Here is a 13,755-nt window from a genome sequence, read left to right as displayed (position 1 = left end):
TGTGTCTGTCCCTGTACTATGTGTGCCAGGGTGTCTGTCCCTGTATATGTGTGCCCAGGGTGTCTGTCCCTGTATATGTGTGCCCAGGGTGTCTTCTCCCTGTATATGTGTGCCCAGGGTGTCTCTCCCTGTATATGTGTGCCCAGGGTGTCTCTCCCTGTATATGTGTGCCCAGGGTGTCTCTCCCTGTACATGTGTGCCCAGGGTGTCTCTCCCTGTACATGTGTGCCCAGGGTGTCTGTCCCTGTACATGTGTGCCCAGTGTGTCTGTCCCTGTATATGTGTGCCAGAGTGTCTGTCCCTGTATATGTGTGCCCAGGGTGTCTGTCCCTGTATATGTGTGCCCAGGGTGTCTGTTCCTGTATATGTGTGCCTAGAGTGTCTGTTCCTGTATATGTGTGCCCAGGGTGTCTGTCCCTATATATGTGTGCCCAGGGTGTCTGTCCCTGTATATGTGTGCCCAGGGTATCTCTCCCTGTATATGTGTGCTCAGTGTGTGTCCCTTTATATGTGTGCCCAGAGTGTCTGTCCCTGTATATGTGTGCCCAGGGTGTCTCTTCCTGTATATGTGTGCCCAGGGTGTCTCTCCCTGTATATGTGTGCCCAGGGTGTCTCTCCCTGTATATGTGTGCCCAGGGTGTCTCTCCCTGTATATGTGTGCCCAGGGTGTCTCTCCCTGTATATGTGTGCCCAGGGTGTCTGTCCCTATATATGTGTGCCCAGGGTGTCTGTCCCTGTATATGTGTGCCCAGGGTATCTCTCCCTGTATATGTGTGCTCAGTGTGTGTCCCTGTATATGTGTGCCCAGGGTGTCTCTCCCTGTATATGTGTGCCCAGGGTGTCTGTCCCTATATATGTGTGCCCAGGGTGTCTGTCCCTGTATATGTGTGCCCAGGGTATCTCTCCCTGTATATGTGTGCTCAGTGTGTGTCCCTGTATATGTGTGCCCAGGGTGTCTCTCCCTGTATATGTGTGCCCAGGGTATCTCTCCCTGTATATGTGTGCTCAGTGTGTGTCCCTGTATATGTGTGCCCAGGGTGTCTCTCCCTGTATATGTGTGCCCAGGGTGTCTCTCCCTGTATATGTGTGCCCAGGGTGTCTCTCCTGTATATGTGTGCACAGAGTGCACTCAGAGATTCACTATCTAGGCCTTTAATAATTTCTTCTGCATGCAGAAAGCCTTCCTGTAAAGAATTTCAGATGAAATTATCATTAGTTACCACACAAAGCTTCATATAGCATTGCTGCCCCATAGCGCTGGTGTCATGAGTTTGATACCTGACCAGGACCCTGTGTTCGAGTTTGTATGTTCACCCCATTTGCGTGTGTTTCCTCTGGAACCTCCACTTTCCTCCCAAAACTCCAAAGACCTACTTATAGTTTAACTGGCTGCTGACTAAAATTAACTCTATTGTGTGTTGTGTGTGTTAGTGTTGTAAGAAAGATAGAGTGTAAGTCCTATGGGCAGGGACTGATGTGAACAGGTACATATCCTCTGTACAGTGCTGCATATATGGTGACGCTATATAATAAAGATAATAAATATAGTCATGTGTTATTGCATTTGATGAGATCTTGGCATATCCCAGGAATGATGTTTGTGACTTGCTGAAATGAAATTTCCCGCCCTTAACCTTACTTTATAATCTTTAGTTGCCCGTTGGCAAAATTGTTTGCTGTGCTTCCCGATGCAGTGACCATGAAATGTCCCACTACGTCACCTGCTGAATGAGGATTCTAGAAGCAGAAGAGGAAGGGGGCCCAGTTGGGATAAATAATGAAGGACAGTTATGGTTGATTTCAACTGATTGTTTTAAGATTTCTACAGTGATTGGTTCATGTTTCGTGTCTCCGCCTTCTGCTTCTCTCCTCATTCTAACAGTGCTCCATGTTTGGCAGGTGTTACTATCCACCTTGAATAATCCAAACCATATGGGCTGCTCCGGCGTCTATCCATAGAGATAAATGTTCTCTGAATTTGCACCTCCCATCCAATTAGTTGTCAAACATGATATACAACTACTACTTTGTAAGGGATTTACCTGATACAATCAATTTGTTTGTTTTAATAAAATCCCAGACATCTCCTGAATGTTTGTGACCTCCCTCCCACTTATTACACTTATTTTTTCAAACGCACTTTGTTTGTGGTCCTGGGCAGAATGGTTTGTTTTGTTTTGCATTACCAGCTCTTGCTTTGTGGGGATCATATACAATATTCTCATATGTTGGGGACGTGTCAACCTGATGAGAGAAATAAACATTTTAATAAATGTACTGGATGATGAAAATAATGTGCAATCTTTTATTCATTGGTGTAACTGTAACCACAGTAGCTCATGCTGGGGCGGATTGGGAATTTAAAGTGACCCTGGAAAAATTCTGAAAGTGGCCCCATGTAGGTGGGACCTAATAAATGGTATGCAAAGCGAATATGAAAGTAGGCAGAGTTAGCACACCAACAGCTCTACCCACATTGGTTTTAGGGTGAGGCAAATGCAATACGCAATGATAGGCAGTGTCTGCCTCACAGTTGGCAGAGCCAACACAAAAGTACACAAATCATTGAAATGAAAGGCGGAGCAAACACGAGTAGGCACAGTCAGCACACCAGTGGGTAAAGTATACACATCGGTTATGTGAGTGGGGAAGCTTAATCCAGCAGCAGGAAGTTTCCATGGTTAGTATTAATTTAATAGTAGTTGGGTCTCCCACAGGTTCAAAAGTCTCCCTAACAGTATAAATTTAAAAAAAAATACATGGCCTCTGCCTACATGTATGAAAAACTTTAGGGTGTTCCAACCATATGTAATATCCTGCAAATCACAGGTATATTACTGTATGCACTCATTCAGAAAACTATAGTTCCCCAGAGTGCCTCTGGGAAGTTAAATGCAAATTGCATCTGCCATTTTGGGATGGGCAAACTGCAATGAATGAACTAGAAGGTTTCGGGAGATTCTTGGGCAAAAGGGGAGGAGCCAGAAAAGGACTGGCTAGTGAGAGAAGTGATGAGTGTGACTGCTGGCTGAGCTAATGCAGGATCTTCTTACAAAGAGCCACTGAATGCTATGGCTGAATTGTTTTTCTGAGGGATGTTTGCAGCCAGCTCAGAAAGAAGCACCTTTGCAGTATAGGAAAAGACTTAACTTGCCACTGCCCATGAGATGTCAGCAGCACTCATATGAAAACAGATAAGTTTATTTTGCTTTGCTGTTTTCAAGTTATTTAGAGACATCAAACTGTGTTAATAAAACCTTTGACCGGGACTGTAATATTGCTATTGAGAGGTGTTATAGCACTGTCTAAAGAAAGATTTTGTTCCAGCCAAATCTGCTGTATTAAAGTTATTTGCAAGCTGACTGGGTCAGAGAGAGCAATCATTTACCACAAGACTATATTGCATCAGAAGTTTGATTCTATTGTGAAACTGCCTAAAATGGTTGCGGATAAGAGAACTGCAAGTTGATTACTCTACAGTTGCTGGGAGAGAGCTACTAATTCCATTAGATGGATTGCTAAGTGGACACTGTCCTTTACACAGGAAATCGTTTATTGTGTAGAATTGCTGTTGTTTATGGAGCTCATGATTCACATATGCGGCAATTTGATTACTGATTTCACCTTGTACAAGTAAATAAGCTTCATGTGTCAGCTGAAACTTCGCTTAAACCTGTAGATTATAATTTACCCCTTTGGGTTCTGCATATCATAAAGTGAACTAGAAAGCATCTAACCTGAACAAGCTGGATTAATCCTTGTGGCATCTCTACTGATTTTTGTCTGATAAGTATAATAAGTATAATTGCACTAAAAGTATTGTAATTGATTGGTCTATATTATCTGCTGCTGCAGCATTTAGTGTAGTAGTCTGATTAACTCGTAGCAACCGGTTGTTTCCTAAAGTATCTATCCAGTGAAATTCATTTCACTTAAGCACATGCCTATATTTGAAGTGGGATATATTTATTCAGTGACCTATGTGTTTTGTTAATTGGTGTCTCTTTATTGTTGAACCAAGATTCCTAAAATGTTATTTATTTTGTGACATGTTGAATAACATTGCATGTTGATGGTATTATGGTATTCCCTACTCTACCACTACTTATCTGTCTGCTGTGGTAGTAAAGCCTTATGCCACAAGCAAAGAGAATAAACCCACAAGTTATTTGCAGTTTTAGCCCTGTGTTCCTTATTTTCCTCCAACACTATTGGGGGAACTTTCGCCTCTCTACCATACCACCAGGCCTGTAGAATCCTTTCTTACACTACTTCTGGGGTGCCAACCATCTAACCCGTTACACTGGCAGAGGGAGGAATGTGGGGGGAGAGGCCAAGGGAATTTCACTTTGTCTGAAAACAGCAGGCTGAGTGGTAGAAGGGGAAGGGGATATCCTTCTGTGCCTCACCAGCCTGCTTTCACTCTGAAGCTCCAGGGCATGGGACCTACGTCTCAGCGCAGTGGTCGGCAGCTGCTCATGCTCCCCTCTACTGGAGCCCGCACAGAGCTCCAGCGTTGGGACAGGAGTGGAAGTTGCTGAGTCTGCAGCAGAGTGGGGATGTACCAGGCTGCCGGTCTGTTGCTGGGCAAAATGTCCACAGGCAGGAGGGAAGGGGGCAGTGCAATCTAGTGGCTCACGGAGAGGACATGGGAGCCATCAGTCAGACGGGCAGGGGGACAATCTGGCGTCGGGGATAGGGTGTTTTACTAGCTAGGTACAGTGAAACAGTATAGGAAGGGTGATTGTAAGGAGCAGGCTTTTAGCAGGTTGATGGGAAGGAAATAGGGGGTAACAGAAGGGAGAAATGAAAGAAGATAGAGAAAGAGAGTAGAGCATAAAGGCAAGGCGGACAAGGAAAAAACACAAGCAAGACACAGTAATTATATAAAAAGACAAGGAAACATAGACAAGTAGGTACTAAGCCTGACTAGAGCCGCTTCCCAACTAACTGAAGATTCAGGAAACAAGGAACCCAGCCTCTTTTAGGAGTATGATTTATAGAAAAGACTAGACACTGTCACGAGCCGCGGCGGTACTCACAGCCGCCACGGCTCGCTTCTGGCTCCCCCTGGCATCCCGGCCGTCACCTTGACGACCGGGACGTCATTTCCTCTTCCTGCCCGGCAACGGCCGGACGCCTCTCACATAGCGTTGCGTCCCGACAGTGCTGGAAGCCGGGCGCATGCGCGAAAACAGGCACAGCCTGTGGGCTAATTATACAGGGGGCTGAAATTACAGGCATTAGCCTGCATCTGTGTGTGTGTCAGGGGCTAGCCCTGATTGGTCTGGCTCTGTACTACTGATTAGTTTGCTGGGGTGCATACAAGCCCTGATTGGGCCATCTGTGTGTCACGGGCACTAGGAGTCTTTGCCCAGGATATCACCAGATGATGGACTTACCAGAGTAATATAGTTGGGACTATGGTTCTCTGGTAGCAGGGTGACAACGGAACAGGAGAAACAGCAGATGGTGAGAGAATGCTCGAGGAAAGTCTATGACTAGCAGTAACTGGTAATGAGTAGATGAATGTACACGAGGAACCAGATGGACAAGGAAACGTGAGGAAAGTCAGTGGTCTGCGTATAGCAAGTTGTACCACTGCTATAGTGAGGAGGAATGTCCAGGAGTAGCGAGGAGGTAGTGAGAGTCAGCGGTCTGCGTATAGCAAGTTGTACCGCTGTCTATAGTGAAGGAATGGAATCCAGGTGAAAGTAGGTAACGGGGAAGTCAGTGGTCTGCGTATAGCAAGTTGTACCACTGCTTATGTGAGAGGATACTTGAGACTGGTGTCACAGGGAACAGGAGTCAGTGGTCTGCGTCAGCAAGTTGTACCACTGCTATATATATGTGAGGAGGGGCACGAGGAGATGAATGTAAAGCAGAGTATACACAGGGCACACAGAACTGAATCCCACGATGATATCCACAATACAACGATAACTGACAAGCACTGCTTGAAGTATACAAAGTCACAATAGCTATCCAGCAAATAGGAAACAAAGTCAATGGTAACAATAGCTTCAGTGAATAGGAGGCTCCGGAGGAGAACACAACTCAGTCCAGATGGATATGCAATACAAAAGCAAAGTCAATGGAAAGTATGCATACCGCGGTTCAGGAGAGCAGGCTGTCAGAGAGACGTGCAGGGATACCTGAACGGCTGAAGGCCGGCAGGAGGAGAGACCACTGGAGGGTGGAAGCGGAAATCAGGTTGGTGCAGCGCACGGCAGGTAATCCAGAATCAACGAAGCAATACTCAGGAAGCAGTAGTAAGTGGAACTGGAAACATGAAGAACACGGGAGAGTTGAGGCTGTCTGGTATCCAGTAGTAGTGGTGGAGGCAACGGAGAGAAGGCACGCTGAACACGGGAGAGTAGAGGCGGTCTGGAACCCTGTAGTAGTAACGGAGGCAGCGGAGAGCTGACACGATAAACACAGGAGCGTTGAGACGATCAGGAACTCTGTAGTAGTAACGGAGGCAGCGGAGAGCTGACACGATAAACCCAGGAGAGTTGAGACGATCAGGAACTCTGTAGTAGTAACGGAGGCAGCGGATAGGAATCAGCTGAGTGCAGGCACGATGAACACAGGAGAGTTGAAACGAACAGGAGTCCGGTAGTAATAGCAGATAGTAATCAGCTGAGTGCAGGCACGATAAACACAGGAGAGTTGAAGTGGTCTGGAAACCACAATAGCAGTAAACAGGAATCAGCAGGAGCTGAATACACGAGGAACACAGGAACACCTTCAGAGGCTCATGGGGAATGAGACTCCAAGATCAGGCAACCAGGTAATGATCACAGGTGGTTTAAATAGGGAGGGTTGCCTGATCATCCAATCAATTAAAAGCAACAGGTACTGAAGGTTTGATAAGGGCTGCACATGCGCAGATCCTCAGGATGGCGGACGGCCACGGTTCCTGAACACACGGGAAATGGCACTCACAGTCCGGTGAGTGACACTGTGTATTTAAGGCAATGAGGTCTGCTGCCTCATTGCCGGTTATAGCTTCTGTTGCCAGTCTGCTGACCTGCTCTGTGCCTTGTTCCTGCTCGTTGAATATTCTGCTGCTTACCCGTGTATGACCCTTTGCCTGGATTTGGACCTTGCCTGTGTATTTCGTGACCCTGACCTCTGGCCTGTTTACCGACCTTCCTGTCTGCTCGTGACCCTTGACCTCGGCCTGTTTATTGGAATTGCTATCTGCTGCCGGCCCTTGACCTTTGCTTGGACTTCACTTAGTTTACCTGGGTTCTCCCCAGCCGGTACACACTTCACGACCCTCTGTCAGTCTGCAGCCCAGTCTGTCCCCACCACTAGGGGCTCCAGTGAACACCTGCCTGGCAGAGTAGATTCCGGGTTGTGTTGTACCGACTGGAGGGGTTCCTAACAGACACCTTCCATTTGACAATCAAATAAGCACAATATTTCAAGTATAATTCAGAAAAGCACCAAGTGTGTCCTGCGCTCCTAACTAAAAGCTGCTTTACCAATTTAGAACAGGGATATACACTTCCCCAAAAAGTGATAAACAAAATGAATATGTGACTAAAAATTCAAGCGCTAATAGTGTTTATTGTATATTTCAAAATTGTGAATTAGAAAGAAACATGATCCTCTCTATCTTGTAACAAACTAATTAATCCCCCAAAACAAATCAAACTGGGTGATGGAATACAAATGACAAAAAATACTTATTATATATTATAATGAGGGTTAGATCCTCTTCTCTTCTATTTCAATTGTGCATTCATAGAAAAATAAACATATGAGAAAAAAGAGAAAAACAGATAAAATCATAGAAAACACAACCACAACAGGTCTTCTTCAAGGATCCTTGAAAAAGACCTGTTGTGGTTGAAATGCGTTTGGTGTAAAGCTTCTGTTTCCTTGAGGCATATGAACACTTATACCAGGATCTGAGCATTTGGAGGGCTTGTTACTACATTTATCCTGGGAGACCTCAATCCTTAATACCATGCGCAATATCATCTGTTTCTGGTAGGAGTCTATCCATATATCTGATGTACCCTAGGATATCTTTTTATGATTTTATATATTTTTTATGTAATTAAAATTTTATGTTTACAATATCACAAGATATGTATTTTTTCCTTTTTTTTCTGATGTCTAATATACCCATTGGGGAGATGTTCATCACTAAACAACTGGAGTCTGGATATTGGAAAATTCCTAAAATGCAACGCTCTCAATATTTCTACGGTTTGTAAGTACAATACAATGGGAGTTTGGAGGTGAAGGTGCAAATCACATCTGATAGATTCAAGAAGGTGTTTACATAAGCACAGAAAATAATTAGTTTTTTTGTAAGTGCACTTCTTTAGGGGGAAAGAATTGCTGAAGCATTTGAGAACATCATCATTAAGAACACATAGTTTTTATGTTTATATCTTCTGTTGTTCATACAGTATCACGCTATGTTCTGTTTTTCTCTTTTTTTCTCATATGTTTATTTTTCTATGAATGCAAAATTGATATAGAAGAGAAGAGGATCTATCCCTCATTATAATATAAGTATTTTTTGTCACATGTATTCCATCACCCAGTTTGATTTGTTTTGGGGGATTGCTTAGTTTGTTACATGATAGTGAGGATCATGTTTCTTTATAATTCACAATTTTGAAATATACAACAAACACGATTAGCGCTTGAATATTTAGTCAAATATCCATTTTGTTTAGCACAATATCTTAAGTGCCTTCGGCTTATGGCCTCACTTGTCAAAAAAAATATTTTATGTGCAGTACGCATTAATTATTAATTAATATACTTATTTATGTATTTCATGTAAAAAAATAAAAGTGTTTTTTAAAACACTTTTATTAATGATTATAGTATTAATAGTTGTTCATTTTCTTTTTTTTTTTTTTTGCACGTGCTCTGGCATTACTTAATATTGCACATATCCATGTGTGTATCCTGCACTGTAAAATGGGCATACATGTGTACAAGTTAAATGCACGTTTTTTTTAACGCAAGTTGCATTAACATAGCGTTCAAATATGAATCAGGCCCCATGTGTGTAAAAGAAATAAGTGTATTCTACCAGTTAAGTCATTGATATTTTTAGGTTGTCAGGGATGGTGGTGGCCTGCCTCCCACACAGTTTTGCCATCCATAGCCCAGTTATTTGTGGCCAAATCTGTCAGTCAGCTAAAATCTAGTCAAGCCCAGGTGTGCATAATATATATATATATATATATATATATATATATATATATATATATATATATATATTACTCATAGCTTATTTATGCTAATATCATAATATTAATATTAATGGAACCAACAAATAAACGTTATGCCACACCATAGTGCCCCAGTTCAAATTATGACACAATAGTGCCCCCAATTTGTTTTGTGCCACATAGATGCGCCCCCAATTAATATCATGCCACATAGTTGTGCCCCGATTCATACCATGCCTCATAATTGTACCCCCAATTCATATGCCAGACAGTTGTGTCCATAATTCATAGTATTCCACTTACTTGTGTCCCAATTCATAGTATACCACTTAGTTGTGACCCAAATCATAGTATGCCACATAATTGTGCTCCCAATATATTGAATGCCACATAGTTGTGCCCCAAATCATAGTAAGCCACTTAGCTTTGCCCCAAATCATAGTATGCTACATAGATGTGCCCCCAGTTCATAGTATGCCACATAGTTGTGCCCCAAAATCATAGTATATCACATAGATGTGGCCCCAAATCATAGTATATCATAGTATATCATATAGTTGTGCCCCCAAATTATGGTATATGACATAGATATGCCCCCAGTTCATAGTATATCATACAGTTGTGCCCCCAAATCATAGTATATCATATAGTTGTGCCCCCAAATCATAGTATATCAAATAGATGTGCCCCCAAATCATAGTATATCACATAGATGTGCCCACAGTTCATAGTATATCATATAGTTGTGTCCCCAAATCATAGTGTGACTGGATCACTGATAAATAACTTCTGATATAGATTTATTTACAGGAAATAGCACAGGGCGCTTATTTATATAATTGCACATGCACTTATTTTTGATATTGTGTATATTTTGAGATAGGAAATTGTTATTTCTGAGACCAGGGTATAAAATTCATTTTTTCTGTTGTAACCTTTCTAAAGCAAATGTCTTATTTCTGATGTATATATCTGATATAACGAGCCTTTGTGGATGGAAGCCTTTTGTGTATTGTGATGTGGGGAAATGGCTTGTTTGGGGTTTGTGATGTTCTGTGGGAATGTGCATTCTGCAGAAAGACCTCATATGTTAATTGGGTCTTTTGATGTGTGAGGGTTCACTAGATTTCCTGTATCTAAAAACAAAATGCATGACATCACAGTGTTTCTAGAATTTTACAGATAAGTGTAAATATTGTTGGCTTTGCAACGCATGTAAATCCATGTTTGTGTAAACACATTACATCTTGATTCTAAAAATAGCCTGTGTCTAAACTGTATAAAAGGCACTGGCTTGTACTGAAAACTTGTTCTTCTGATTTCATCTGACTTGAGTGATCACCTGGTACCTTTAACCAGTGTGAGAGCAAATAAACAACTTGCTTCAAAGACCTGCTTGGAAACATCTTTAATATTGCTGTATTCCTGTGACCTGCAGATTAGACCCTAAATCTAATCCGTTCTCCGACTGTTTCAGAGGTTGGACCCAGCTTTTCCGGTACCACCACTCTGCTTGCTACCCTGCAGCCCTGGTCAGCATGATGGGCCAGGGGATCCATCCACAGCATCCCTGATCCATAGTAAAGAGTTCAGGAGTACCAGCCTAAGTACACCAGTAATGGGGTACACTGGCAGTGTCAGTTACCCAGAAGAAACTCGGTACTGGGTGCCGGTAAGGAATCCAGCGGTGGCAGCACGTATAAGCCGCTCCTACTGTGGAAAGAGGGCGCATTTGGTATAACGAAAGAGAAAGGTGGCAAAGTAAGCCCAGCCGATTCCCAGCAACAACAGACAGGGTGGCATAGGCCGTCCATCATGTTACTCATAGTATATCACATAGATGTGCCCCCAGTTCATAGTATGCCATATAGTTGTGCCCCCAATATTTTGAATGCCACATAGTTGTGCCCCAATACATTGAATGCCACATAGTTGTGTTCCCAATACATTCAATGCCATATAGTTGTGCCCCAAATACTTTGGTGCTGTACAATCCCCATCATAACGTGTTCACTGAACTTTAAATGACCCTCTTTAATAACTATTATGTTATAAAGCCCAGAAAATAAGAATAGATAGAATTTCATAAGATATTCAAGATAAGAGGATTTTTACTGTATTGAAGAAATAGGGACATTCCAAGGGTCACAATGGTACTGCCCCTAGAAATTAGGAACATTTGATAGCTATGTTAGTGACAAATGAACTTTAAGGCTGTTTGGTCAGAATTATGATACAAGTATTGGCATTTGTGGTATTTGCTTAAAGTGATAGAGCAGCTTTCTATGTTCAGTCTATAGGGAGCAAAACTAAATTGTCAGCTAAGAGAAATGTTTAGGTTTATGCTATTATCAGGAAAAGATGTTTTATAAGTAGAGGCCGTGCGTGTATTGTCTCCTGCCTGGCAACCATTTTTACTCACCGTAAGTTCAGTAGACTCATACCATATATTGAACTGTTTTGTTAAATTAGACAGATATTTATCCAATAGTTCTTTGGAGGGAGCTTTGGTGCTCAGCTTCTGCATTACCTGTGGATAAAGAAACAGGTTAAAGTGGTGAGGAAGGAGCAAGATGTGAACTGGCTGCCATATTGTTCAGGCTTTGGTCAGCTATTGGTTTCTTGTATTAGGGCCAATGTAATTTTATGTATGGTAAATTAAACATATAGATCTTCATAAGTACGTATATCTTTATATAACTGTCTGCTTTTAGTCACATGACAGTTCCCAGCCATTGTCTGTCCTGACAGACTTTTCGTCAGAAAAACCATCATTGATCTCTTCTTGTAGAACTGTGGAACGGATTGTCAATACATAAAGTATAAGCCTGATATAATATTTCGAAAAGCACAATTATATATTGTACCTACACATTACATTTCACTACTGAACAAGCTGATATTGGAGAAGCATATGCTGTGTGGCCAGTTAAGTACAGCTACTCTACCCAAGTTATTACCTTATCAATCAGACATAGCCTCTTATGTGCAGATAATGCCATTAAAGTAAGTAGCCATATATTGTGGGATTGTGGATACAATTCAAAGGATCGGTGGACAAGATGAAAAGCGGAAGTTGCCACACTATGCCTCCAAAAGGGTGAGCAGGCGCCCATCTAATCCTTTGACGCGTTCCGCGGTGGAAGTTTACCCTTCCGCTTGGGTCTTGCGCTGTCTGACCAGAAGTGATGGCGATCGCTTCCGGTTGCGTGGCCATTACATTGGCACATCCCCGAGTGCATGCATGAGGCGGTGGCACCCCCTGGCGGTAATTTAAATAGTAGACACCAGACCCCTATTTCGGCTGTGGGGCATAGTGGGCCCCCCTAGCGCAGTCATGGGGCGGTGGTGGTGGCTTCCCCTGTAAATTCAAAGGGCATGAGGCCCAGTGCACCCAATTTAGCTTGGGAGTGTAATGGTGCTCCCCAGCCCCCTCCCAGTGATGTGTACTCCCAGCTTCAGGATCCCTCCACAGGTTATGGGCAGGGCCCTCCTGGGACTGTGGGGGGTCTAGGTGTTGCAGCAGGACAGGGGTCTGTTCTCTCCCCCATCGCCCTACGCCAGGTGGAGCCAGATACTGCGACCCTACCCCTAGTTTTTGGATTGCATATGACCTGTTCTGCAGCGCCTCACCGCCCAGTGTTTGGTGGGTGGCATGTGGCTGCGCATGCGATGGCCCAGAGGGGTGCAGAAGGCCCAACCCCTATGGGCTTGGCCTCTCCGGGTCCCTCCTCTCGGGGCCCCTCTCTGGCCTGGTCTTGTAGCAGGTGAAGTTATAGTGACTATAAGGCGGAGAGGCAGCTTAGGGAACGATTGTCCCAAGTGCATCCCTGGCCCCTGTGATCCCCTTCCCCGGCTGTCTCGGGGCCTGGCTCTAGGGGCTCCTATGGGTCAACACGGGGTTCCAGGCAGCAACCAGGAATAGGGTGCAGAGGTCTGGACCTTGTGGGTCTTTGTCACATGCTTCCGTGAGTAACATGTCTCTCCCAGCAGATGGGCGTTAGTTTCCTAGTGACTTGTATGCAGGATCGATGAGCCGCGGTGGAGGGTCAAGTTGTTGGCTCTGAAGGTGGTTCCATGCTGCGTGGTGAGCTTGATATGGTCGATTTGCCTGATGTGACTCCTGTGTTGTCTGATTGATACAGCTCTAGTGCAGAATCGTCTGTCTCCAGGGCTGCCCTAAGATGCTGGTAAAGAGTTTGTTCAGGCATTTTGTAGCTTGTGAGGGTGCTGGCTCGCAGCGGTGCCGGGCACTATATGGGGACTCCCATCTCATTGGGTCGGAAATGGTGCGCCCACGTGCTACTGACACCCGAAGGGGTTCGGTTGTTGGTTCGCAATAAGAAATCTAAAGGCAGGTACATAGATATGTTAGCTGTTACTGCAAAGGTCAAGAAAGTCGTGGCCAGGACGCTGGCTGGAGGGGGCGACGGTGAAGCTAGCTTTAAGACTTACTGGAATTGGCGCGTACCTGTTTGAGGCTTGCTACCTGGAAACTTGCCCCCAGGAGTGGATGGAGATGCTGAAATACTTGCACATGGGG

The 13,755-nt window shown here is 43.9% G+C and overlaps 1 protein-coding gene across 1 annotated transcript in view; it reads right to left on the bottom strand.

Annotated features, from left to right (window-relative positions):
• Positions 1-10,853: 10,853 nt before the first annotated feature.
• LOC142103391 (IST1 homolog) overlaps positions 10,854-13,755 on the bottom strand; it is an 80,483-nt gene continuing 77,581 nt past the window's right edge. Inside the window, exons 6-7 of the mRNA XM_075187455.1 lie at positions 11,635-11,742; positions 10,854-10,922 (exon numbers count right to left, since the gene is read on the bottom strand). Of these exons, the coding sequence (XP_075043556.1) occupies positions 10,854-10,922; positions 11,635-11,742 (177 nt within the window). The remainder of the gene's footprint in view (positions 10,923-11,634; positions 11,743-13,755) is intronic.

The sequence above is a fragment of the Mixophyes fleayi genome, chromosome 10 (assembly GCF_038048845.1).
Source record: "Mixophyes fleayi isolate aMixFle1 chromosome 10, aMixFle1.hap1, whole genome shotgun sequence".
NCBI classification, from domain to species: Eukaryota; Metazoa; Chordata; class Amphibia; order Anura; family Limnodynastidae; genus Mixophyes; species Mixophyes fleayi.
The sequence above is the reverse complement of the archived record's forward strand: the minus strand, read 5'-3'. Positions and strand labels throughout refer to the sequence as shown.